The sequence below is a fragment of the Myripristis murdjan genome, chromosome 8, assembly GCF_902150065.1.
Source record: "Myripristis murdjan chromosome 8, fMyrMur1.1, whole genome shotgun sequence".
Classification (NCBI taxonomy): Eukaryota; Metazoa; Chordata; class Actinopteri; order Holocentriformes; family Holocentridae; genus Myripristis; species Myripristis murdjan.
In genome coordinates, this window is record NC_043987.1 from 14,365,289 (window position 1) to 14,389,920 (window position 24,632).

A 24,632-nucleotide genomic window follows, 5' to 3' on the forward strand; every position below is an offset into this window, starting at 1 on the left:
TTTTACCAAGGCATGCACACACACACACACACACACACACACATATACATATGTACACATGTATGCATCATTGCACAGATACATGAAAGCATACAAGCCCATTCACACATCAACACATTTATGCACATGTACATGCAGGTGCACACACACACACACACACACACACACACACACACACACACAATTTGTTTAACACATTTCAATACACAACACAGTATCCTTGCCTGAAATATGACACACAAGTGCAGTTGATTGTATACCATCTCATGAAATGCAACAGCGCTATCTTCTGTCTGGGAAAATAAAAAAAAAGTCTGACTGCAGCAAATTGATTCAGAGTGAACAAGTGGTCTAGTTGCTCTTTTTTCTCTCTCCTCTGACAGTAACCTGCTGATTCATCCGAAGCAATACACTGATCTGAACCAATGAACATGTCAATAAAATATGTGTGCGTCTGTACTTGTGTTTGTGTGTTACCGACCTATCAGTATTTGAGTTGACGAAAAAACCCACCCACATACATAACTTGGCAGTGAGCCGGAGGTTTCTGCCACTTTGTATGAAACAGATTTCAGAAAACTCTCCCTTTCACCCACTGCATTCCCTTTCTTCCTTACCTTGCATTAGACCTTTCCACCTTTTCTTGCTATACCTACTGCACCACACACACATACACACACACATGCAAAGATATGCACACACAAATGCACACACACCCCTCTTTTGTTCTATCTGTCGCTCATTGCTCAATATCTTTTTCACTCACTCCCTCTCCTTATCACAGCTTTGTTTTACTCCCCTCCCTCTCCCGCCCATTTCCCTCTTTCAGCCCCCCTCCACCCCTCGTCTTCCCTGGCATCTCGCTCTCCCTCTCTCTGACGTCATAGCAACTGCAGTGTAGGATCCAGGGCTTGCTTAACAGTGCACATCTTTCCATCAATAATGATGAAGACAGCAAGATAGAAGACCACTGGAGGACAAGAGGGAAGGGAAAAAGGAAAAATAGAAGTACACGCGCACACACACATCATCCAACACCCCAAACTCACATCACATGGAGGATAGATGCACTGTTGTTGGGCTATTTGGCTGGCAAGCTGTGGGCAAGGTCGCCTGTGGGGAGGGCATAAAGTTATTCTGTCGGCAGCATTTTTAATGATATGACTCACTGTGGCATGGTGCAGTGAGCTGAGCGTGCAAGCAGTGCAACAGGCCAGGGAAACAATGAACGCACTGGCGTCATACTGATGTGTCAGAGGGCAGAGGCAGATGAAAAGGGGGGTGAGGAGGAGAGCAAGCGGAAGGGGTATGTGAGGTGAAAGAGAGATTTAACAGACAAAGTTTCCAGTGGATGAATTTCTGTCAGTGCTGAGAGATGACAGAAAGAGGGATGTTGTTAAAAAAAAAAGAGGAAGATGGCAGAATGAGGGATAGATTAGTGGTGAAAGAGATGGAGAGTGCAATCGGTAAAGACTGAGTGAGACACTAAGTGATTAGAAATCTAAGGGAATTGGCTGCTGAGTCAGGAGGCTATGAAGCAGCACTCTGTGTGTGCATGTGTGTGTCTGTGCGTAACATGGACACACACACACACACACACACACATACACACACACGATGATCTCATTTTTAGAACAAGAAAATGAAATCCTTTTTTCCCACGGCGCAGATTTTCCAGCTCCAGCATCAAAGCATGCACTCCTTTCATGCATGAATCTCCAGAAAGATAGGTGAATGGCTCATCATTTGGTTGTAAAGCCCATTTAAGCTGGCTCTCACTGTATGTTAACATACCTGAGATAGCACTGAGTAGCTGGTCCCTTCAGGCCAGTTTGTACTACAGGAGCACAAATAAGACCACTAACACAATCCGGTCTATACTATCACAGGTGTGCATTTGTGTGTGCATGTGTGTGTGAGAGAGAGGATGTGTGATTAGTATGGGTGTTGGTGGAGGAGAGAGGTGGGGCAAGTGCTATAGGTCTTTCTGTCAATGGTTGAGCTATATAAGATGTGCTAAAATGGATAAAAGCTGTGTGATGGAGACATCTTGTGGATGAAAAGGGTAAATATATCATGGTAAGACAGTCATCGGGTTTTATAAGCACAATTCCAAACAACTTTAAGGTTGTGCCAAAATAATTTTAGAAGAATGATTCAACATTGCATAACCTCGCTTCATTTTAAGGTCAGGTGCTACAGCTGAAATGCCAAAATCGACTGTAATGGTCAATCAGAGGATATTACCCTATTTCGATTCTGTAACAACTACTTTCATAAATTGTGGGTGAACGTCACAATAACAACCCCCATCCCCGCCCACTTGACCCAGTCATATGCACTATTGCAGCTGCCAGTTCATTAGGTAATAAAACCCAATTCACAGGAAAGAAAGAAAGAAAGAAAGAAAGAAAGAAAGAAAGAAAGAAAGAAAGAAAGAAAGAAAGAAAGGGAAGTGTAGTGTCTTGATCATGTTCGCTGACATAATCCTGTGTGTTTTAAATTAATGGTGTTTGTCACTGTAAGTGCGGAAGCCCTTATGAATATTATCCGACTGAAATATTGTGGTGATGCAGCGACAAGATGCCATAATGCACCACAAATGCGATTAAGTCATTACAGCCCCCACAGGAATATGATCAATTGTCAAATTAATTTCATATTGCATTTTCAACAGTAAAATTTGTCGTGACTCTATGCGTCACTTGCACTGAAACATTCCGTATGAATGAACCAATGTACTATTTGTATGAATGAATGGAACAAATTAAACGACGTATGGCCACGTCATTCGTCTGCCCCAATGCGGAAGGATCTTCTTAGAAACAACTGTAGTTCCGGGATGGGAACTACTTTTCAGGATGGGAAAAACCTTAGGGGCGTAGGGATACGAAGAAGCTACACGTCGCTAGCAGGTGCATGTAAACGCAAAATAGAGAGGCAAACCCGCACATTCAACAGGGGAGATGGTAAACAAATGCTGTTTTCCTTTTCGTAGTGAACAAGACGCCTCCGTCAGCAGTCATAACCGTCTGTTTTGAGTAGAATAATGTTTCGGTAAGTTTTGCATCTAAGCTATTGGTCACTACACAGCCAGGGTCGCTAGCTAGCTAACGATAGCCTGTGTGGCTAACAGCTGATTACAATAATTCCTAACAGAGACTGCTGTTTACGTGAATAGTTTATCCCACTGTAGATACTAACCTAACATATTCCCTCACAGTGTGCATTTGTTGCGGCGACTACCACGGATAGATTTAACAGTAGGCAAAGGTGTTGTCATTCAGCAGTAACCTAATATTGTATGTCAGCCTTTTGACTTCACCTAAGGTACGTCAGCTGGCGTGCCGTAGGCTTGCTAACGTTAAGAGTGTGTTTTCCGGGCTGTGACATATTAGCCTGAACAGTGTAGTGCAAACCTCTAACCCATCTTGCCTGGAGCTATGAACCTGTTTCACCTGCACTAAGCTAGACAAGGTTTAATAGTGGCTTGTGGAAAGCAGATGACTGCTCTTGCGTTGTGTGCTGATGTGTGCTTGTGTATGATCCTACAGTTGTCTGTCCTCAATTAATGACTGCCACTATTTAAAGGAAGAAAGGACACAGCAGTATCTCCTCTGTATTCCTTTAGTGCAGGGGTGTTGAACCATGTGTCATGGAGGGACAAGTGGCTGCAGGTTTTCATTCCAACCAAAAACTCCACCTCACCTTCAAGCAGATTGGAGGAACGAATCAGTGAAATCACCGGGTGGAGTTTTTGGCTGCATTGAAAACCTGCAGCCGCTTGTCCCTCCATGGCACATGGTTTGACACCCTTGATTTAATGTATTCAATGGTGAGCCTCCACAGCAAGGGAAAATGGGAAATTAAAATAAACATTGTTATCTAAAACTAATCTTATTGTAGTACAGATGCTTTAAAAGTAATGATTTTTGATTAATGATTAATAATCATATACATTTTACCACTAAAACCTCAACTTTAAACATGACTCAGACCCAAACAGATATGACACAAAAATAGAAATATTGCCCAAAGCATCACAGCTGTATTAAAATTAGAGGAACCACTGCAAACCATAGTAACTGATGCATAGATTTATGTCTACATCCATGGACTTCTGATTTTAGGTCTGATTTTAGGGATTTACATAGGTGAGTATTTCATCGTCTTTAACCTCTTCCACTTTGAAAATATTATTATCGAAGTATATGATTGCCATTCCCATGCTCAGTTATGTCGTATAAGTTGTTGCAGCAACCTTTGGGTTGATACCATTTGTTACAAAGATATGGTGCAAAATTTAACTAGTTTTGACCCCTCGAAAATTGATAAAGATGGTTAAAAATCCGTCCAAAAGACCACATTGAGACACCAAGACCTGGAACAACATAGAAGAGTTCATACTGTTATTTGGTATCAAAAAATTTGACATTTTTTGGCGATAGGATGGTGAACACTTCTCTTGTGGAAATTGCTTAGAAATTCCCCCCTATTGTCTATATGTCTGCAGGACCCATAATTTTATACATTGATGTCAACATCGTCAACCATGAATACAGATTGAATCTGAGGAGTCTTTGCTTTCTGGTCAAACCAATTTATGCGACTCCAAGTCTGTTAAGGCCCCAGTATGCAGAAATGCACCATTTTAGAATAGCCCAAGATAACACATTTGTACTGCATGCAAAAAGCTGCTTGTTTTTTGCCCAAAATGCATGGGATTGGCATAGGGTGGGCATGTCTGCAAACGGGAAGACCTGTTGTTACCCATAGAACCCATTTTCATTCAGATATTTTGTGGTGACAAGTCAAGGGACCCCTGTATTTCCAAGCATGCTTCTGAAAGACAGAGGTTAAAGACTACCAGTATGACACACCTTGTTGTATGATTAATGTTAGTCTTTGCTCAGTCTCTCTCCCAGATTCAGTGGAATCACCTGTTGCTGCGTACAATATAATATCTGGAGTGGTTTGATGCAGATGTAAAGTTGTGGCACAGACGGCTGTTTGGTTTACAACTAGAATGCATGTAGAATTTTAAATTGTTGTAAAACCTGTTTTACCCAGCAGAGATGTTTTTTTTTTTTTTTTTTTTTTTTTTTTTTTTTTTTTTCAGTCTAAGCTCCTTGGAAAGCTGTGGATGTAGGGGGCTTCCCAATATCTTCTTACTTCAATGCTCTTGAGGAAGTGGCATTCCTTTTCACCACAGTGCCGCTTGTTTTAATGTGTAAATGGGTCTGTGAATGGATGGATGTGACACGTGGCTGTCTGCACTGATTTTTGCGTGACTCACTCTGCCAAAGAGAACGAAGGCCCGGCAGTCATTATTCAGCCACACTTAACTCAGTGGGGCATGAGGCAGCCTTTCCCTGATGTACGTGGGTGAGTTCACAAGAGGGAAACGTGACTCACCATTGTTGTTACTGTGAGGGCCAGCTGAAGGAAGTGATGGGGTGGGGATGGGGCAACCGGCATTTGGGTACTTACATAAACAGACTGGTTTAGCCATGGACACATACACACTCCACCTATGTAGCAGGATGTCTTATTCTTTGCTTTCCTTGCCACACACAGTGTTGACCAATGTGTGCAAACACAAGTTAACAGAGCCTCACCTCAACAATGGAAAGGCTTGTTTGTATTCATGCAGAGTGGAGGTGGGAAGACTCTTTATAAGCATAGTTGATCATCTACTAAGTCTACAGGAAGGGTTAAGTTAGTCAGGGTTTTCCTGTGAAGTTGTAACATGGTGGTGCTTAAGAGTACCTGGTCCATACAAGATCCTTTTACTGCACAATCTACTAAGGTACTTTCATACATGAATGGACTTCTTCTTTTTTTTTTTTTTTTTTTTTTTTTTTTACTGTTTTTTTTTTTTGCTTGTTTGCAGGCTAATTTTACACTCAGTAGTATTACAAAACCATTTCATGGTTTGCAAAAGACTGGCTTTCCAGCTTGTGTGGCTAATCCATACATGGAAGACACAATTCTGCAGATATTTTAGTCACAACTGGAAGAAGCACTGAGGTCCACCTGCAGCAGGAGCCTCCTGATGACATCATCATTGCCCAGGCACTCCCTTCTGGTAGGGCCCATTGAGATGCTGACATGTTAACCAGTCAGCACTACTGCTGCTACCACTACTACTGTTTTCATTACCAGTACTGCTATATCTGGCATTACCTTTTGTTGGTGTTGTGTTTTTCACTGAGAAGGTGAGGATGTGCGACAAGGTTCAGGAGGTGTTCTATCTTGTTGGCTTTCTTGGCAGGTGATTATAGTATTGGTGTTCTTGTAAAAGAGCTGCCTCTAAGTCCCAGTTCTCCCTGAACTACACTCCAATCTAGCTCAAAACTGCCTGGCCATCCTCCAAGCTTCAAATTGATTTCTCATTTCTATTACTGTAAGTCCTAAATCTTTCTGAAGGTTTTGAAAGCCTGGTGCTGGAATGAATAACTCTGGTAGTGCATTTGTATCTCAGTGAGCCCCTTTGGCAGGCTACAAACTACAATTGTTATGCTATTGTGGTCTCCTGTGTATATTTTTGTGTGGATTATCAGTGATTGCTTTGATAAGGGTTTCCCTTTTTGTCGGCATATTTGCCTTCACAAAGTGGCAATCCTGTTTTTCCATGTACAGTATGTTTTCAGTGTGAAGCTCAGAGAGGAGAGCACAGGGGTCTTTTTCCAGGAATATATTGGGGTGACATTGTTAACATGGAGTCATCACTGTGCAGGGAACTGAGCATAATTGTAAAAACAAGGTTCCATATGTTGCTTGCATCAAAAGCCTTTCCTCTACACTAGGCCCCGACTGCTATAGTATTTTTGCCTCTAATGAAGCTGATAATTGGGGTTGACGTGCCTTGCGTGCCTTGTGAGCAAGAAGTAGTTGGACAGAAACATATTTGAAGTGTTTGATCACTGCAGCCTTTGGCTCTCGCTCTTAGTCTTACGGATTGACAGCTAAATGGCATTTTTCGTCATAATCCTTTGAGTATAGTGTGTTTTGCTAAATCTGACTGTGCCATGGACACTTAAGTCTTTGCATTTTACTGCTGTTTTGAAGAAATCTACTAATGCCACATGAGCCAAACCTTTTCTGACAGCTGTATATAGCTGATAATGTCAGTGACTGACCTATCTGTGCCATGTGGGTAATGGTGTGACTTTGTTTTCAAGTGTACACAAATGGATGCTCACTAGAGTGTCCAATTGCAAGCTAGCTGATGCTCTTAAGATGTCATAACAATAGCCACCACTGCCAGAGCCCCTCACGGCTTTATCTATGTGTTTATCACCATAGCAATGACGGGAGGAGATGGGGATTGGCACAGTGGGACTGTAAAAGGCTGTGTAAAGCTTGAAGCTTGGAGACTGCAGAGATAGTGTAGTACTTTGAGTTAGGGCACTTCCTTATTTGTTTCATGACCTTTTCTAATGAGATTAACACTCATCTACAGGCCTGCCTGATTTGTAAGGCCATGTGGTGACCACTTTTTAATCACACTATTCTATACATAGGCTTGTGTAGAGAAGCACACATTTTCTAACCATTGCTGTGTTGAAAAAACTGATGTCGATTGCAAAACTTGCCACAGCATCTTCGAAATCATCATCCTTCTGTGACCATGTCTGGGTGGTAAAATAAAGCTGAAATGTGTACAGCTTAGTGCAAAGTTGCTCAAGCAAATGCAACATTGATAGTGGCTTAAACAAAATTATTTACAATCAAAGAAGTAGTGGTGAGGTAAAAGTCCCATGTCAACAGCAGCAAAGCAGGAATCTTAGAATTGCAGTCTCCTTCGATAACTTTAAGTTAAATAAAGATGAAATTATTTTTTACCCCTTCTTTACTTTGTTGTGTTTTCTTATTAGTGTATTGTATTCCCATGTGCATTGATTAAACTATTTCCAAGAATAGGCTATATGTAACAAATCAAACCTACAAGGCCTACATTAAGTACAGTAAATATTTATTTTATTTTTTTTTTTTAAGAGGACGTGTTCTGTTTCTCAAGACAGCTCATAGCTGCTGTTGAGTTGTTGCTTTTTTATTCACAAAGAGAAGAGTTGGATCTCTCCTTGGCCCTGTGTGTATGTGTGTTAAGACAACAGTGCTACCAGTGATCTCAAGGCATGAAACATCTACCATGAAGTAGTTTAAGTGCTTAAACAAAATCAGCCATCACAGTGACTGAAACTGGGAATACTAGGCCCAGGCTGACAGTAACCAGAAATATCCACTAAAAACTGTGACTAAAATAACATAACTGGAATTACTTGTGTGCTGCTAATGATGATATGGATTTCATTAATTTTTCTAGTCAGTGCTTTTCTTAGTCACTGTAAGTTTGAAACACTTACTTATTCATGAAAAAAATATTTTCTGTTCATGAGTGGAAAAATAGATTTTTTTCTCAGGAATAACTGTAACCACCTGTTACTGACACTTTGAGCTCTTGTACCAGAGTTCAGTATTGAGGAACCCAGTGAACGATAAATTTTGTGGGTTGTTTCCACCTTTGTTGTCTCTTCACCATCCTCATTGGAGAGGAAGTGCAAGTTGCTGTCTGGGACAGCAGCTTTCATAACATCGACCTCACAGTCTAGTCATCAGTATTGACTTACTCTGTCTGAGACACTAAAATAGTCAATAGTTGTCAGCTCTAGAGTTTATGGAGAGTTGTGTTAGGCTGCTTGTCTGTGAATATGACCTTTTACTTTTTGCGGTTGACCCTCCAGTGTGCATTAGTTTGTTGTTTTTGGTTTGCACTCATGCAAACGTGTTGATGTGACATATATGTCTAGCACACCGTATAGTTGTACAATGCACTGTAGGGACACATGCATATGCCTGAAAATTAGTACATTAGTATTTTTATTTTATTTGAAATAAAAGCAAATCAGTCATCTTGTTTCAAGACTCATGATTTCGTAGAAGCTATTACACTGTTATTTGTGTCTGCCAGATTGTGTAAGACAGCCCAGTTTGCTCTCTATCTCTCTCTATATTTTTTCTTCTAGAAATATGTTTTGTGTTTTTGTCCTTTTTTCTCCTTTTCTCTACTGTGTTGAACTGTGTTGAACTTTTTATTCATTTATTTATTATTTTTTTAAGTTTAGTATTGCATTAATCATAATTTTAATCATGACAAGAGCTAGTGGACTTAACAACACCATTGCAGCTACCTGTAATGGAAAAACAGTATTACATTGTTAATCCATGCACTCCCTTGTGGCAAGGTTGGAACTAGCATTGTGCTAGTTTTAACTTTTGTTATTTAACACCTTCCAAAACATATGACAGAGATGCTGCATCAGTTTTTTTTTTTTTTTTTTTTTCTTTCTTAACCTTCTTGTCACATTTGGTCTTGGTAATTTCCCTTGAATGGCAAGTTTGTGCTGTTAGACAATAAATTACATGTTTAGTGCATAAGGAAATGCTTTTACATAACATCAAATAAGGAAATAGTATGTTTTATCTCAAGAGGGAAGATACAAATGTGCTGTATTTCTCCAGAATGAGTATTACAGATTACATTTGGACAAAACTGAAAACCAGGCTACAAGCAATAGGCTACTATTGGTCTACAGTCAGACTCTCCCCAAAAGGCTCAAGGCTTTTTGGAACAGACATCAGGCCTTTCCTCTCTTATCACCGCAGAAGCGTGCCGTGTCATGAGTTTAGCCCTGAAGACTAAAGACACAGCTGTGTTTGTCGGTCTTTTGTGCCACCGACATGTTTGAAAAAATAAGCATAAGGGTAGACTGTTGCCATCGGGACTTGATTGTTCAAAATAGAGACCGGCTGAAAAATAGCATCATGAACAAACACACATGCACACACTCAAGAGAAGTTAAGTGAGGTAATTGGCCTCCAGTAAGCAGCAGCCACAGTCATATGGTCATGAGAACAGATACAGCCCAGAACCTCCCCCATTTTCTCTCAGTATTTCTGCCTCTGTCACTTTAACTGTAAGTTAAAGGTTTTTTTCTCTCTCCCTCCAGCCAAGCCTGAAGAAGGAACTTTGTTTTGTGCAAGGAATGTTGGATTTGATACTTGGGTCTTTTCCTTTACTTGAACGGTACTTCCACTTGATTGGATTGATCAGTTGATTTTTTTTTTTTTTTTAATTAGCTGACTTAATTGTCGAATGAAATGTTAACACAACTATTTGGATAAAACTGTCTGTAATGGTTTGCAGGCAGTAACAGCAGTAGCAGCTGCAACAGAAAAGACCCTGTAAAGAAGATTACGCACAGTGTAGGAGTTCATTATGCATTATTTTTCCTTGGATGGTTTGTCCTTGCACATTACGTAAGTCAACAGGTCATTTGGTGCTAACTGACCTGAACTCGGATTTTCTCCTATTTCTTTATTCTAAGTCTCTGCAGAAAGTGGACTATTGGCTGATCTCCCTCCCCAGAGTGGCTGCTGTCTCTTCATATAAACACCATTGACTCCACTGCTCAACAATATGTCAGGTATAGACTGCCTATGTCCTCTCTGGTTGTTTCCTTTTTTCTTGCATTTGTGTGCCTTAATTTTTACAACAAGATGTCATTTAAAGAGTATGCCAAGACTAAGCTTCCAATAAATCAGATTTCAAAGTTATGAAAGTGTTGAAATATTTGAATCTTGACAGAAACTTTATTTTGTAGTGCACATGCAGCAAAGCTAAAATTAGTTTTGTATCACTCTATTCAGTCTTGAGTTTGGTAATGTAATATCTCCCATTGTCACTGGTTAAAACTTTGTCATGATTTATGAACTTTGGTGAAAAGTGCACTAGCCTGCAATCCATACATTATAGTCGTTAACACTACATTCACTGCTTTCACAAAGTTTTCTGTATGTAACTTTTGTACCAACAACATAAATTAATTTAATTTAAACAATGGTCTTAGGTGTTGTAGTCATGCAGAGAGGTGAAATTAAGTTGGACATCCAGCCACTGTGTTTGACAAATTACCTTTTTCCACCCTTTTTAACCTCATGTTATAATCAAGAGCTGGAGGACTAGTGTGGTGCTACGTAAACACAGTGCAGAAAATAGCCCATGTGACACAACACTAGATGTTACAAAAAACTGTTCCACCACTGTCACAGGAGACACACCCGCACACACAGCAGATGAACTGATTTGCCATGATCACCTGCTTGAAGATCATGTTGTTTGTTCATCTTTCCGAATACTGTTAAAATAACACTGAATGTACAAATCATCCAAAGGCACAGTACTGAACTTAGAACCGAAGGCTTTTGGTTTGACAAGAAATTAAAAGAATCTTTGTAATTTCCCTTCCTATGAGATTTGTATATGTCTTCAAGTCTTTGCTGATCTTAGATTGCTGGAATAACTGCAAATTCTGTTTTAGCATATCTTCACTGTCCAGTGCAAACCCTGCATCTCCACCTCTGGTGATTTTTCATGTTTTTTAATTTGAATTTGAGGATTTTTACCTGCTCCTCTGTGGTTAGAGGAAGTTCTACAACCCTTTTCACCAAACCTTTTCAAAACTAATTAGATAAATGGCTGACAAAAAACATCAAACTAAAAAAAGCCAAGTTTATGAAAAGTTGACATTCTTGAGATACATGGACAGCAGAGATATTTTATTTTCTTTCTTCTGTCTTTAGTCTGCTGTTTCCTCCCAGTTCCTCCATAACTAGAATATCTCATGCTCTGATTTTTATTGCCAGTTATTTCTCTCATGTCATTAGTCTTTCTCTGTTTCAGGTAGCTACACGCCAGCCCCTGGGGGGCCCTTTTCTGCTCTTACCCCCAGCATGTGGCCCCAGGACATTTTGGCAAAGTACCATCAGGTGAGGATGTGACTTCTCACAAGTTGTCTCATTGAAATTGTATTTATAAAGGCACTAGCCTATTGCTTTGGTTCCATGGCTTCTTAAAGTTCATATCTGCAGTATGCTTAGCAAGCAGTCAAAATACCTGCATTTCATGTTATGTAATGTGTCAAATGCTTTTGTAACTGATTATCATCATTCATTGCTGTTGTTCAGACAGGGTATTCCCCACTGTTTATGTCCATACTTTATTGCATCATGGTAATTCAATATAGAAGTTGAATTGCACAGTGAAAAAGACACAGACGCTAAGAATTTTTTTTTTTTTTTTTTTTGTAGTGATGATTAAAATTGCTGAAAAAAATGCAGTAATTCAGGGCTGGCAACATAGAGAAAAAAATTAATGGCGTGATAAAGACGTAACATCAAAACAGCACCTCTGAAGGAGTGTTCAGACAAAGCGCAAAGAGTGTTTTTGTGTTGCAGACTCGTGTAAATACGGCTGCAAATTTTTCACTCAAGTTGAAAAATTTCATTTTTTTTAATGGAAATATGTGAAATTCACGTCATTCATGACATGAACATGCAAAATTGTTGCTGAATGTTGTTATGTGTTTTGCTCTACAGAAAGACCCCTCGGTGGAATCCGAACTCATGTATGACGAATTTGGCTTCAGGATGGACAGTGAAGGTAACACATGGACACACACCAATCTGTCATGCTTTCCCTCCATTGTTTTTTTTTTTTGTTTGTTTGTTTGTTTGTTTGTTTGTTTGTTTTTTGCCCCTAAGCAGCTACTGTTTCCTACACAGCTAGCACTCTTTGTCAAGGAGCAAACAAAGAAACTTTAAGACTCCTTTCACCTTTAGCGATAGTGGCTACATTATACATTGTGTAACCAATTGAGTGCACGTGATCTTGGAGTGATGACTGCAATTCAATTGAGATGCTCTTGGACTACGTCCCAAGATAGCTCTCACTGATGGAAATGTATTTTGTACCACTTTGAAGCTCAGGAGAAGAGACACTGGCTTTCTTGTTCAAGGCTGATTCTTAAGCTTAATCTGGTAGAGCAGTGACAGTCACTTTTCTCCATTTGGCTTGTTGTTGACAAATTTAATGCAGGCTTTATTATTTCGGTTTAAATATTATGGAACAAGGATCATGTTTATTTGGCAGTGAGCTGCTAAGACTGACAAAGTCTGTTTTTTCCTGATCTGTTAGACCTCCTCTTGGCTGGTGCTGGTGATGCTATTCAACTACTTTTCTGTTAATACTCCCTTTCTCACTCTTGTGACATTCTCTTCCATAGTTTTTTCATAGTATTCCACAAAATGTGTCTGTTCCTTTTGGCTTTACTTGACCATTAACACTCACACAGATAGGTATTGGAATTCTCCTTGTTTCAAGAGGAGTAACTGCATCATTAACACCTCATATACTCCTCTCACCTCATTCAGACGGTGAGGAGCCAAGGTCTTGGCTGGGCAGTGAAGGGTCACCACAGCGTGAGGACCCCCAGCAACGTTTGCGCTGGCAGGCCCACCTGGAGTTCACTCACAACCATGCAGTGGGCGACCTAACATGGGAGCTTATTGCACCTGTCCTTCCACGCTCGGAGCGCTTGCGCTCTCTGGTGCTGGGTGGGATACCTCACAGCATGAGGCCACAGGTAAGTAGACTGGCACAACAGGAGTGAATGACTTGAGCTATTCTCTGCTAACTAGGACATAAGAAACAGAACAGTGACTAGACATGGTCTGCAGGGGGTTAAAACACTGCCTGAGACCACGGCCACGTTTGGAGCTGTGGGTAGGGATAAAACAGGGTTTTGAGTCAGCAGGTTGCCTGCAGTTAATTTTGGTTCTGTTTTGGTTCTCTTTGCTTCTTGAAAAAGTTTGCAAGGATTGCAAGAAAGCATGTGTTTAACCTGTTTGTTATGTTGTAAATATGTAAAATAAAATGAATAATTTTTAAAGTGTTACTGAAACAATTAATTGATGAGTCAATTAACTGAAAATAAATGTATTATAGTTTGGATAATCGATGTATGGTTTTAGTCATTTATCACGTAGAAATCCCAAACATTTGTTGACAGCATGTTCACTATTATCAGATTTGCTTACATTTCTCCATTCATATCATTTTTAAAAAATAACCTCAGTATGGTGACTGGCTGCTGGTTAGACCAAATAAACAATTTGAAGATATCACTTTGAGCACTAGTAACCAGTGAGTAATTTGTCATTATTTTTTGAACTTTGTGGATAAAATGATTAATTGAAAAAAATAACTAATAGATTAATCCTCAGTGAAAATCATTAATTAGCCCTAATGTAAAATGGTTTTCACTAGAGGACAGTGCCAGTTTGTCACAATGAGGACTGTCTGCTTTGTTTCTGTTTTCTCTGCTAGTTATGGATGCGTCTGTCTGGGGCACTGCAGAAGAAGAGAGCGTCCGAGATCTCTTACAGAGAAATCATTAAGAACAGCTCCAATGATGACACCACCACAGCTAAACAAGTAATACACATAGGCACATGTGTGCATAAATATCTACACACGTGTACATACCTACACTCTCTCTCTCTCTCTCTCTCTCTCTCTCTCTCTCTCTCTCTCTCTCCATCAGAATATTTAGAATATTTATATCACAAAGATGGGAAGCATGGGAATTTTCATGACAGAACTGCAGTAGTCTAGTTCAGACATTCACTCTGTTTTACATAATCCACGTGGATTTCTATAATCCTCCACAGCCTCTACCACACACATGGATGCAACAGCTTTAAATGTAGCCCAGTGGTAATTTAGTCCATCTCCGACACACACAGAGAAAGAGACAGCGCTGGTGAGAAAAAAGACAGATGGGGGAGGTGAAGGGTTGAGCACTGCCGTGTTGCCATGAAAGTCAGACATTTCCAAATCGCTTTAAGCCACAATTAATTGAGATGAAAATGCCTTCAAAATTCGATCCTGGATAACAAAGTACTGACATTAGAAAGGGGGGATTTGATTTTTTTTTCTTTAGTTTGCTTCTCTCTCTCTCTCTCTCTCTCTCTCTCTCTCTCTCTCTCTACCACAGTCTTTAGTTGCTGGCAGCTGTTTTCCTTAATAATGACCTAATAGTTCTGTGATCTTCCTGTTTTCCTTCAGATAGAGAAGGACCTTTTGCGGACTATGCCGTCCAATGCATGTTTCAGTAATTTGACCAGTGTCGGTGTGCCCAGGCTGAGGCGGGTCCTGAGAGGCTTGGCTTGGCTCTACCCAGACATAGGATACTGTCAGGGCACTGGCATGGTGAGAAGACATGCATACAGTCATAGTATACCAAGACACACTGTGTCCACAAATTTCCATACCATTACCCTTTTCTCTTACCTTTTTCCTATTTTCTCCCCTGTTTCCCTCTTTGCTGTCTCTTCTTCCTCTTACCTATGCCTTGGCCTTGATTCCTTGCCTCCGTTAAGGTGGTTTCCTGCCTCCTGCTTTTTCTGGAGGAGGAGGATGTGCTGTGGATGATGTGCTCCCTGATCGAAGACCTTCTGCCTCCTTCCTACTTCTCTTCCACCCTGTTGGGTGTGCAGACCGACCAGAGGGTGCTCCGTCAGCTCATTGTCCAGTACCTGCCTGCCCTTGACCGCCTTCTGCAGGAGCATGACATTGGTAAGCATGGGAACGGAGCAGGTGAGGGGAGATACGCTGAGCTGCAGGCATGGAGAACATCCTCAATTTTAGCTGAAAATGGCCCTGAGGCCAACAGTTTATTTATAACAGGCCCAAATTCTAACCCTAAATTTAAGCTAATCAGATCTATGCCAAACCTTAACCATCTGTAACCAGTTTAAGTGTGTTGGTTAAGAGAGATATTGGTGTAAATCCTGATCTGGTGGCCTGTGTGCCTTCAGCTCAATGATATTGGGTTAGGGGGAGATGGAGGAGGTGAAGGCTTAATATATTTAAACCGCCTGCTGCAAGAGCATTCATTTTCTAAGAGGAAAGAGTGTAGAGGGCAGATGGGGGAAGGACTGAGTGTCAGGTCATTGCTTAATTCTTGCCTGCTCCTCTCTACCCTCTGCAAAAGACTAAATACAAGGAAGTACCAAGGGGTTGAGAGGAATGAAGAGACATGGAAGAGGAGGACGATAGGGATGTCTGCCCTTCGCCTCCTGCTGCAAGATCACATTATAGATGATTGAAGGACAGGGAGGGGGGTGAGAGAAGAGATGGGGGAAGGGATGAGTGACAGTTTATCTTACAGCACCAGTTTGCCAGCAGCCAGTCCTCCTGGACGACTATGATAGTATGATATTGACAAGGTGAAAGAGGATATGTGTGATAGGAAGGGAGAAGAGCAGGCTAGGGCTCGATTTGGGCTTTGAAGGAGCGAGAGAACTAACCTTTGCACGGGGAACAATTGTGGGTGTAAAAGTTAAAGGTAAGAAAGAGGAACAATGTGCGTGATGTAATCTGAGACAAATCTCAGTCATTCCTGTGGGGGAACTGAGATTTTGTGTGAGCACATAATAATTGGATAAAGCAAAAAAAAAAAAAAAAAATGAATTCATTTAAGAGTTTAAGGATTTCCGTATTATATAACCAGTGATAAAAGTACCTCAATGAGTTTGTTGGTTAGTTTCATCTTCTAATGTAACTGGTTTGCTGGATTAATGTATTTACATAAAACACCTTCCTGATGTGGCAACCCTTTTCCAACTTGGGCCAGATTAGGGTGGAAAAAGTGCTCACAACATATGCCAAAAACTACAGAAAAGTGAGTGCTGGAGTCTTCTAAAATGATGCTCAGGAGTCAGGCAAAGTCAGTGTAGGCCAGGCTTTATTTCTGTAGAAGATCTTCAACAGATGTCATCACATGAGCCATCCCTGGGAAGACTGATGTCAACTAACTTTTATTCCTGTTTTTTATACTGTTTGGAGGGCCCACACAGCTTTTGCAATTGGCAGGAGGACTGCCCTCTTTATTTTTTATTAGTGAGATTCTTTTTGGACCCCAAAATAACTGTGCCAACAAGCATTTTTTAAGAAACCATCGTGTCTACTCAAGCAGACTCAAGACAATCTCATACAGGTCCTAACACCATTATAGCCAAGCCTTGTTCACACTCTATTTTAAAAAGAAAACAACTTTTTTACCTACACAAACTAAGTGTTTGGTTAACTCATTGAACAACTTTGAATATTTAGGTTCAAGATTGATGCTATTTAATTGCTTTCTATCCTAAAACAACTTCCACACTCTGACCTTTCCTCTTCTCCCTTTCCCTCTTTCTTTCTGCCTTCCCCCAGAATTGTCACTGATCACACTGCACTGGTTCTTAACATCATTTGCCAGTGTGGTGGACATCCGCCTGCTGCTGAGGATCTGGGACCTGCTCTTCTATCAGGGTTCTTTAGTGCTCTTCCAGGTCACACTGGGCATGCTCAAGATAAAGGTACTTGGACTACATTACCACTTTGTCATTCTTGATAGCCTTTTATCAGGGATGCTTTTATTAACATTTTGATTTTGATTCTACATCATTTATGGTAATCGCTATTTATGTTGATTTGGCCTTATTTTAATGAAAATAGTATGAGTCATTGTGTTTCTGTGTGTTATTAATATAGCTTGGAAGCACCCCTCAATGAGTAGCCACACCTATTCAAAAAAGCCCCAAAAAACACAATGTTTAGAATGTAATCCATATGAAATTTACTTCCCCGTTCCAGGAGGAGGAGCTGGTGTCATCAGAGAACTCAGCTTCCATCTTCAATACGCTGTCAGACCTGCCTAGCCAGCTTAGAGATGGGCCAGCAGTTCTGGGAGAGGCCATGAGGCTAGCAGGGACACTGTCACAGGAAACACTGGAGGCCCACCGACACAAGCACTTGGCCTACATCCTCAATGAGCAGGCACAGCTCAACAATGGAAACAATGGGACTCTCAATGCCAACCTCAACAAGGTCAGTCATGTCACTTGGGCAGAATGGAACATCTGTCCTTCTTTTATGTTTTAAGATATAAAATCACATTGTGTTTGTATGTGTGCGCGCTCAGGTGGTGAGGAGGCAGTCACTGCGCAGGAAGTCCACCCTCAGTTCCCTGCTGTTTGGGGAGGATGAGGCAGAGGCCCTCAAGTCCAAGAACATCAAGCAGACAGAGCTGGTTGCTGCTCTGAGGGAAGCCATTGCTCGCACTGCAGAGCACTTCCACTGTCTGGACCCGCATCACTCCAGCACCGTGAGTCCACACCCTGAGTCACAGAATTTAATGGGCTATTTGGGTTTGTCCTGTTGCACTAAATGAACCAGTAACTCATACTGGTATAGTGATAAATCAACTAATGCCACTTTTACACCAAGCAAGCAGATTTTATGTTTAGTTTAGGCTAGTTTAAACACAAAGCCATCGTTTCCCCTCCCTGCAATTGCTTCCATGTATTGATCACTGTCTCCTCTTGTCTTATATTTTGCTTCATATTTTGTGTCTGCCCTGCCCTCACTGTAGGACCTGACTCCTGATTACTCCATGGAGAGCCACCAGCGGGACCATGAGAACTTCCTGGTGGTGTCCCGCAACCGCCGAAGACGGGCCAAAGCCTTGTTGGACTTTGAGCGACATGATGACGATGAACTGGGCTTCAGAAAGAATGACATCATCACTGTGAGATTTGACACACACGTACACAGAGTACATCTTTCTCACTTGTAAAACACACACACACAAACACACATCAAGACACTGTACATTCCTATTTCCCTCCAACCTTAAGCTTTTTATGTTTTTTTTTTCTTGCAGATCATTTCACAGAAGGATGAGCACTGCTGGGTGGGAGAGCTCAATGGCCTTAGGGGTTTGTGCTTTTTGACTATCTGAGAGACCACACCTGCTACCACCATTGTCGATTATTGCTGTTTCTAATAATCTTTCACATTTCACATTTGAACAGGTTGGTTTCCAGCAAAGTTTGTGGAAATCCTGGATGAAAGAAGCAAAGAGGTATTTTTAGAATAAACTCATTTTTAGATTGGTGAGAAAATCACATGTTTTATATTGACATTTTACTGTCAGCTCCTCCTGGAGTATGTTAATTTATTGTTTTTATCAGTCAGTTCTCATTCCTATGTTTATTTCATCACAGTCATTAGTCTGTCCTCCTTCCTGGATCCTGGTCATTAACTCATCCAGCGTCCAAAATATTCATTGGTGTTCTTGTGCCCAGTACTCATTAGCAGGTGATGACTCTGTGACGGAGGCAGTGACGGACTTGGCCAGAGGGACCCTGTGTCCGGCCCTGAAGGCCATCTTCCAGCATGGTCTCAAGAAACCTTCAATACTAGGGGGGCCCTGTCACCCTTGGCTATTCATAGAGGAGGTATGAAACAAACTGGGCAAGAGAGACACAACTTGACAGTTTTTTTTATTCAACACAGTGCCATATTGCAGACAATTGTTTTTTATTTATATCTTATTGTGTGGGCTGTATTCTGGTGTACACTTTTTCACTATTCCAGTAACAGTTCCCTGCATCATTCTGTGCTATGCTCTGGTCTCCTCTCAGGCGGCTAGTAGAGAGGTAGAGAGGGACTTCAACTCTGTCTACTCCAGACTGGTGCTGTGTAAAACCTACAGGTAAAATACACACTCATTTGGTCTCTAATTAAGTTACCCAAAGCTATGAACTTCCTGTACAACAGGTCAGTAAAAGTAATTAAAGGAAGAAGCTCATGCACACTGTCCACTTCATTTGCAAATTAGGATTTCTACTACGAACATTCCAGTAACCTTCCTAAAGTTGCTTACATTGTTTTGTATTTTGTAATCAGTTAAACCAAAACTGTATAAAAGAGGAGTGTATTATGTGCTCAAGATGTGTTGAAGATCGAGTCATCCAACTACCTCTGAATGTAGTCCAAAAAACTGACACACTAATTGTGGAGGGGAAACAAATGAGCCAAAGTGTCAAAGGGCCGATAGAGGAAGAGAAAGTTACCTTTATCTTCATGTTCACCAGCATGATGGCAATACAAAGAAATGAAATTCTTCATGCACACAAGAGACACATTTTAATGCAACCCAGCTAAATCTGATGATGATGATAATAATTTCACAAATCATTCCCTCTCAACATCCTCCAGATTAGATGAAGATGGGAAAGTACTAACACCAGAGGAGCTGCTATATAGAGTGAGTACTTAATGCTGAAAGATTGTTTAATCAAATGTCTTTTTAATCACTTAACAGTATGAAATACAACTTAGTTAAACACCTGTAATAGTTAGTCTGGTTAAATTCAGTGCAGAAGCTGAGGATGAAAGTAGAATATTGTAATAATTTCATGGTCATAGATTATGCATTGCTTTAACCTTAAATTTTTTTTTTTTTTTTTTTTTTTTTGCCCCAGTCATTGTCTCTGTGAAGAGAAATGTCTTAGTTGAAGGCTGACAGTGTCTGAGGAGTTTGGAACAAATCTTTTACCCCGTTGCTCACTCCATTGTTTATGCTTTTGTGTTCATTTGACGTCTAAACATCAGATTTAAGACAGGCATTGTGATACAAGTGATACATTAACTCTATGGGTTAATATTCTTGCCATGAACCTGAGGGGTTTTATATCAGCCTCATCCTTAACTTAAGTAAACAAAGTGATGTGCCCTCCCATTTGAAAACTGCACAGTCTGCCTGTAAATCAGCATTAAGGTCATGAGCGCCCTCTGTCTGTCCTGGCCAGGCGGTGCAGTCAGTCAACATGAGCCACGACACAGCACATGCCCAGATGGACGTCAAGTTCAGGTCCCTTGTCTGCGTTGGCCTCAAGTGAGTCTTACACACAAAATCAAAGTCCCTCTTCCCTGGTCAGGGTTACAAAACTGGTACCAAAAAGCACAGATGCTTGCTTGAAACTTGTCACTTACACTTGTATCAGCCGCGGTGATGAGACATGATTTTGGCAAGGGACATGGAATTCCACAATCTACAAAAAGTCTATAAATTCAACATGTCATTGTAAATACAGGTGATGAGGCCAGTAATTATTGAGGTCCAAATCCAGATATACATAATATTATCATCCTTTATAAAGATGTAAAACAATAAGCAGTAAACCTGGATGGCCTTAAGATCTTGAAATATGGGGACCTTCTCACCATTGCCCAGGTTATAGGTGAACATTCAAGCGCTTCAGTCACTTCATAGTTATTGTCTATCTGACACACACACACACACACACACACACACACACACACACACACACACTCACACTCACACTCACACTCTCTTCAACATATGTTGATCCCCAACAGTGAGCAGGTGCTCCACCTGTGGCTGGAGGTGCTCTGCTCCAGCATGGCTGCTGTAGAGAAGTGGTACCATCCATGGTCCTTCCTTCGAAGCCCCGGCTGGGTCCAGATCAAGTGTGAACTCAGGTAAGACACACTGGACTGTAAGTGTTAACCATTTCTTAGTCTCATCAGCACCTGCAATTGCAAATAAAGTAATTCAGCTTAAGTACAGAGTGACAGGAACTTGGTAAGAGAGAGATTACTTCTTCTGTTTTCTGCTTTTGTCTGCCTCAAAAGTGAAGAATATGAAAATCAACTAAATTAATTCGCTCAAATTTTAACATCCACCCACTTTAATGAGGGAATAATGATTCAGTAGGCTGACATTCATAGCAGCCTGGTATTGTGGTCTTGAATCTAGGTGAGATTTGTTATATTAGCCTTACCCTCTTCTCACCTTCCACATCACTTTCTACCATTTACTATCTAAGTGAAAATGTCATCAAAACAAAAAAGGGCTTGAATTAAAGAAGAAATGGAAGAATTAAATAAAAGGAAGTTGTATATAGATACAGACCTGTGATTGTTTTTTTTTTTTTTCAGGGTCCTCTCAAAGTTTGCCTTCAGTCTCTCTCAAGATTGTGAGCTGCCTGACAAAAAAGAGGTGAGCCAATGTTTTCACCATACCACCGCTACCACACAGAGCACCTCAGCACTGAGTGTTTGGAGAAAATTGAGGAAATACAAGTCATTACAAAATGTGGGCACGCACAGTATCTGTAGAAGAATAAACCCATGACTTCATACTGTTTCAGAGTTGCCCTGTTTTGAAATCAGAAGTTGTGGATGTGTTGGTTCAGCATCATCTCTTTAGTTGGGATCTCTAGGTAACTAGATCAGACTGTAGATGGAGTAGTTGGTAGTTACACTAACCTCTGCAGTCTTAAGCTTACTGACGTAATATTCCTTTATTAGACAAATTTTCCTTAACTCAAGCAAAATTGTAACTTTACTTGATCTGTAGCAAAATTGAGGTAGAAGAAAATTTTAATAGTAGCTACTGCACACTTAAAGTATCAACATAATGCCACAACTTGAAGTTGTGGCATTACCCTGTTTTTAGTTACCTAAACACCTCCATTGTTGTTTGAAAAGCGAGTACAGCTTGGTGCTTCTAGCTTGAACTTCAAGGCTCTTGAATCTCTGTAGTGCTCATCTGATAGCTGAGCAGACTGTGGAGCTTCAAAAGACTTCTGAAATTCAACAATGCAGCAGAAGTGATGACACTAGTATTATAGTGGAGTATCTAGGTAAATTATGGCAGTGAATGTAACCGCATGGATTTTGCTTGATGATAGATATTCACTAAATTTGTTGCAATTTCCTTTCCAGGAGAAGGAGCAGAGGCCACTGAAAGAGGGAGTGCAAGACATGCTGGTGAAGCATCACCTGTTCAGCTGGGACATTGACGGCTAGACACACACATTGCAGAACATGGCTGCATCCCAACGCGTTCTTGTGTGCGTGTCTATGTATGTGTGTGTATGTGTATATTTGATCCGTCTAGCTGTCGCTTATGGACTGCTATCGTACATTTGAATGCATTACCTCCAACTGTCGGTGTCTGCATCCCAGTTCTGAGGTACGGCACGCACTCCTTCACCATTTCACTGCATCATGTGATTTGCCAAACTCACCTCGAAAAGACATTATCTTTTGCTGAATTGCTGGCTGTGAATGAATTGTGTCACATCAATCAGTACACTAAGTTCATTTAATTAATCGAAGGTCTACATGTTATGCCACAAACATTTACCATTGGACAGTGGTGATGTAGACATCAAAACTGCAATACCTCTGAAACACTCATGTCTTTGAAAAGTTCTATTTGTTTGTATGGGCTGACGCATGTGTGCATGCTTGTGCATACTTGTGCATACTTCACAAATTTGTTTTGCTTAGACCTAGAGTTTGAGTTTTCACTGTAGGGTGAACACTACAACATTTTTAATAACACTCCTCATGTACAGAACATTGTCTGTACCATAGGAGGTGGGCACTCAGTGTGCTATATTGAGTATTTCTTCAGTAGTTGTGAACTACTCTGGCCTTTCATGTTTTTATGTCTAGGCAGGTGTGTGTTTGGTACAGGAGTGAGAAATACAGGTCATTCTATTGTATGGTTGATGTGTCTCCACAAAACAGGGCACCAGGTTTCCCTCACAACACTTAGCATATTCTGTCATTGTCCTAAATTAAACATCATTCCATGAATTTCCAAATATAAGAACAGGACACAACATTCCAAAACATGGAGTGGCTATTTTGTTCCAAAAAGGTTTTTTTAAAGAGAGGTGGTATTTTTTTTTTTCTCCCTCAACAGCATGATAAATTCCACAGAGTGCTTCATTTAAAGGTTATTACTGCACATGCCAAGTATAGCCTTTACAAGTTGCATTTCTGGACAATGGATGTGCGCTGACTTACTAATCAACAGCAGTAGTAAACACTGTATGTCCACTTATATAAAATAATGTAAATGCAGCAAACTATTTTTTGTGTGTCATGTACACAAATGTTACATAAATGTATATGATCTATAATTTGTAATCTATTCTTTTTGTATAGAGAGTATACATTTTCAGATATGTCATATGATTAAATGTAATTTTGGACCGTTAAAATAATGCACCATAGACCTTGGTCATGTCCTTACCTGGCATAATGATTTTTTCTAAATTGACTTACAGCTCCTGCCAAAAACCCATATATTAATCACAATGAATTGTATGTTGAGATTTAGAGAGTCCCGTTCTTGTTAATTGAAAATGGTAAATTGAGACTTGTAATAATTACTCTGAAAGGGGAATACATTTTTACTTTTCATGACTACTCTATAGTGAAATTTTCATTACAAATACTTGTGTTCAAATGTTAACTTTTTGTGTAATAGTTGTTTTCTGGCCAGTTATTAGCCACAACTGTTACTTGGGACTGCTGTTACTATTGAATTTGTCATACTGGTTGTCATTGATCCTGTGTTGAGCTGTTCTAGCAGTCAGGCCTGACAGTTAACATTTTCTCTCCTCAGTGTTAATGACATTTCAACATTTTGGACCCAAATAATTTTTTAATATCTTTTCAAGACCTGGTAACCACAACTGACATATATATATATATATATATATATATATATATATTTATCTTAATTTTCCATGATGGATTACTAATATAGTTAAAAGTGGTCAACTGAAGAAATAAACTGTAGCCAACAGTCTGGTGTCCATAAACCTGGGAAAATGAAACGGGTCTTTATCCAGTCAATACTTCTACTCTTGCCTCCTGTTTTGGTGTAGTACAACTATCAAGACTGATACTACAGTGCTACACTCCTGGACTTAATGTACAGACAAGGTGATACAGGATGTTAAAAAAAATGAGGATGATAAACTTACTATCAGAAACCAGCCTCTGTCCTGTTTAATTATTCTAAGATTTTTTTGTTACATGTTCATAAATGAATTACATGCTGCAT

General features: G+C 40.3%; 1 protein-coding gene across 2 annotated transcripts; it reads left to right on the forward strand.

The window, feature by feature from the left end:
* Positions 1–2,886: 2,886 nt before the first annotated feature.
* Positions 2,887–24,564, forward strand: sgsm3 (small G protein signaling modulator 3). 2 transcript variants are annotated; one of them, XM_030057651.1, is made up of 22 exons: positions 2,887–3,057; positions 10,392–10,490; positions 11,747–11,832; positions 12,442–12,505; positions 13,276–13,487; positions 14,231–14,338; positions 14,972–15,115; positions 15,286–15,481; positions 17,123–17,268; positions 17,546–17,779; positions 17,874–18,056; positions 18,324–18,479; positions 18,615–18,669; positions 18,766–18,815; positions 19,039–19,191; positions 19,378–19,448; positions 19,955–20,003; positions 20,548–20,633; positions 21,119–21,241; positions 21,701–21,761; positions 21,913–21,984; positions 22,490–24,564. In XM_030057651.1, the coding sequence occupies exons 2-21, from the start codon at positions 10,484–10,486 to the stop codon at positions 21,982–21,984; spliced, it is 2,256 nt and encodes a 751-aa protein (XP_029913511.1). In that variant the 5' UTR covers positions 2,887–3,057; positions 10,392–10,483; the 3' UTR covers positions 22,490–24,564. The 2 variants fall into 2 exon arrangements, with proteins under 2 accessions (XP_029913511.1, XP_029913510.1); XM_030057650.1 differs by lacking the exon at positions 21,913–21,984.
* The last annotated feature ends 68 nt before the right edge of the window (positions 24,565–24,632 follow it).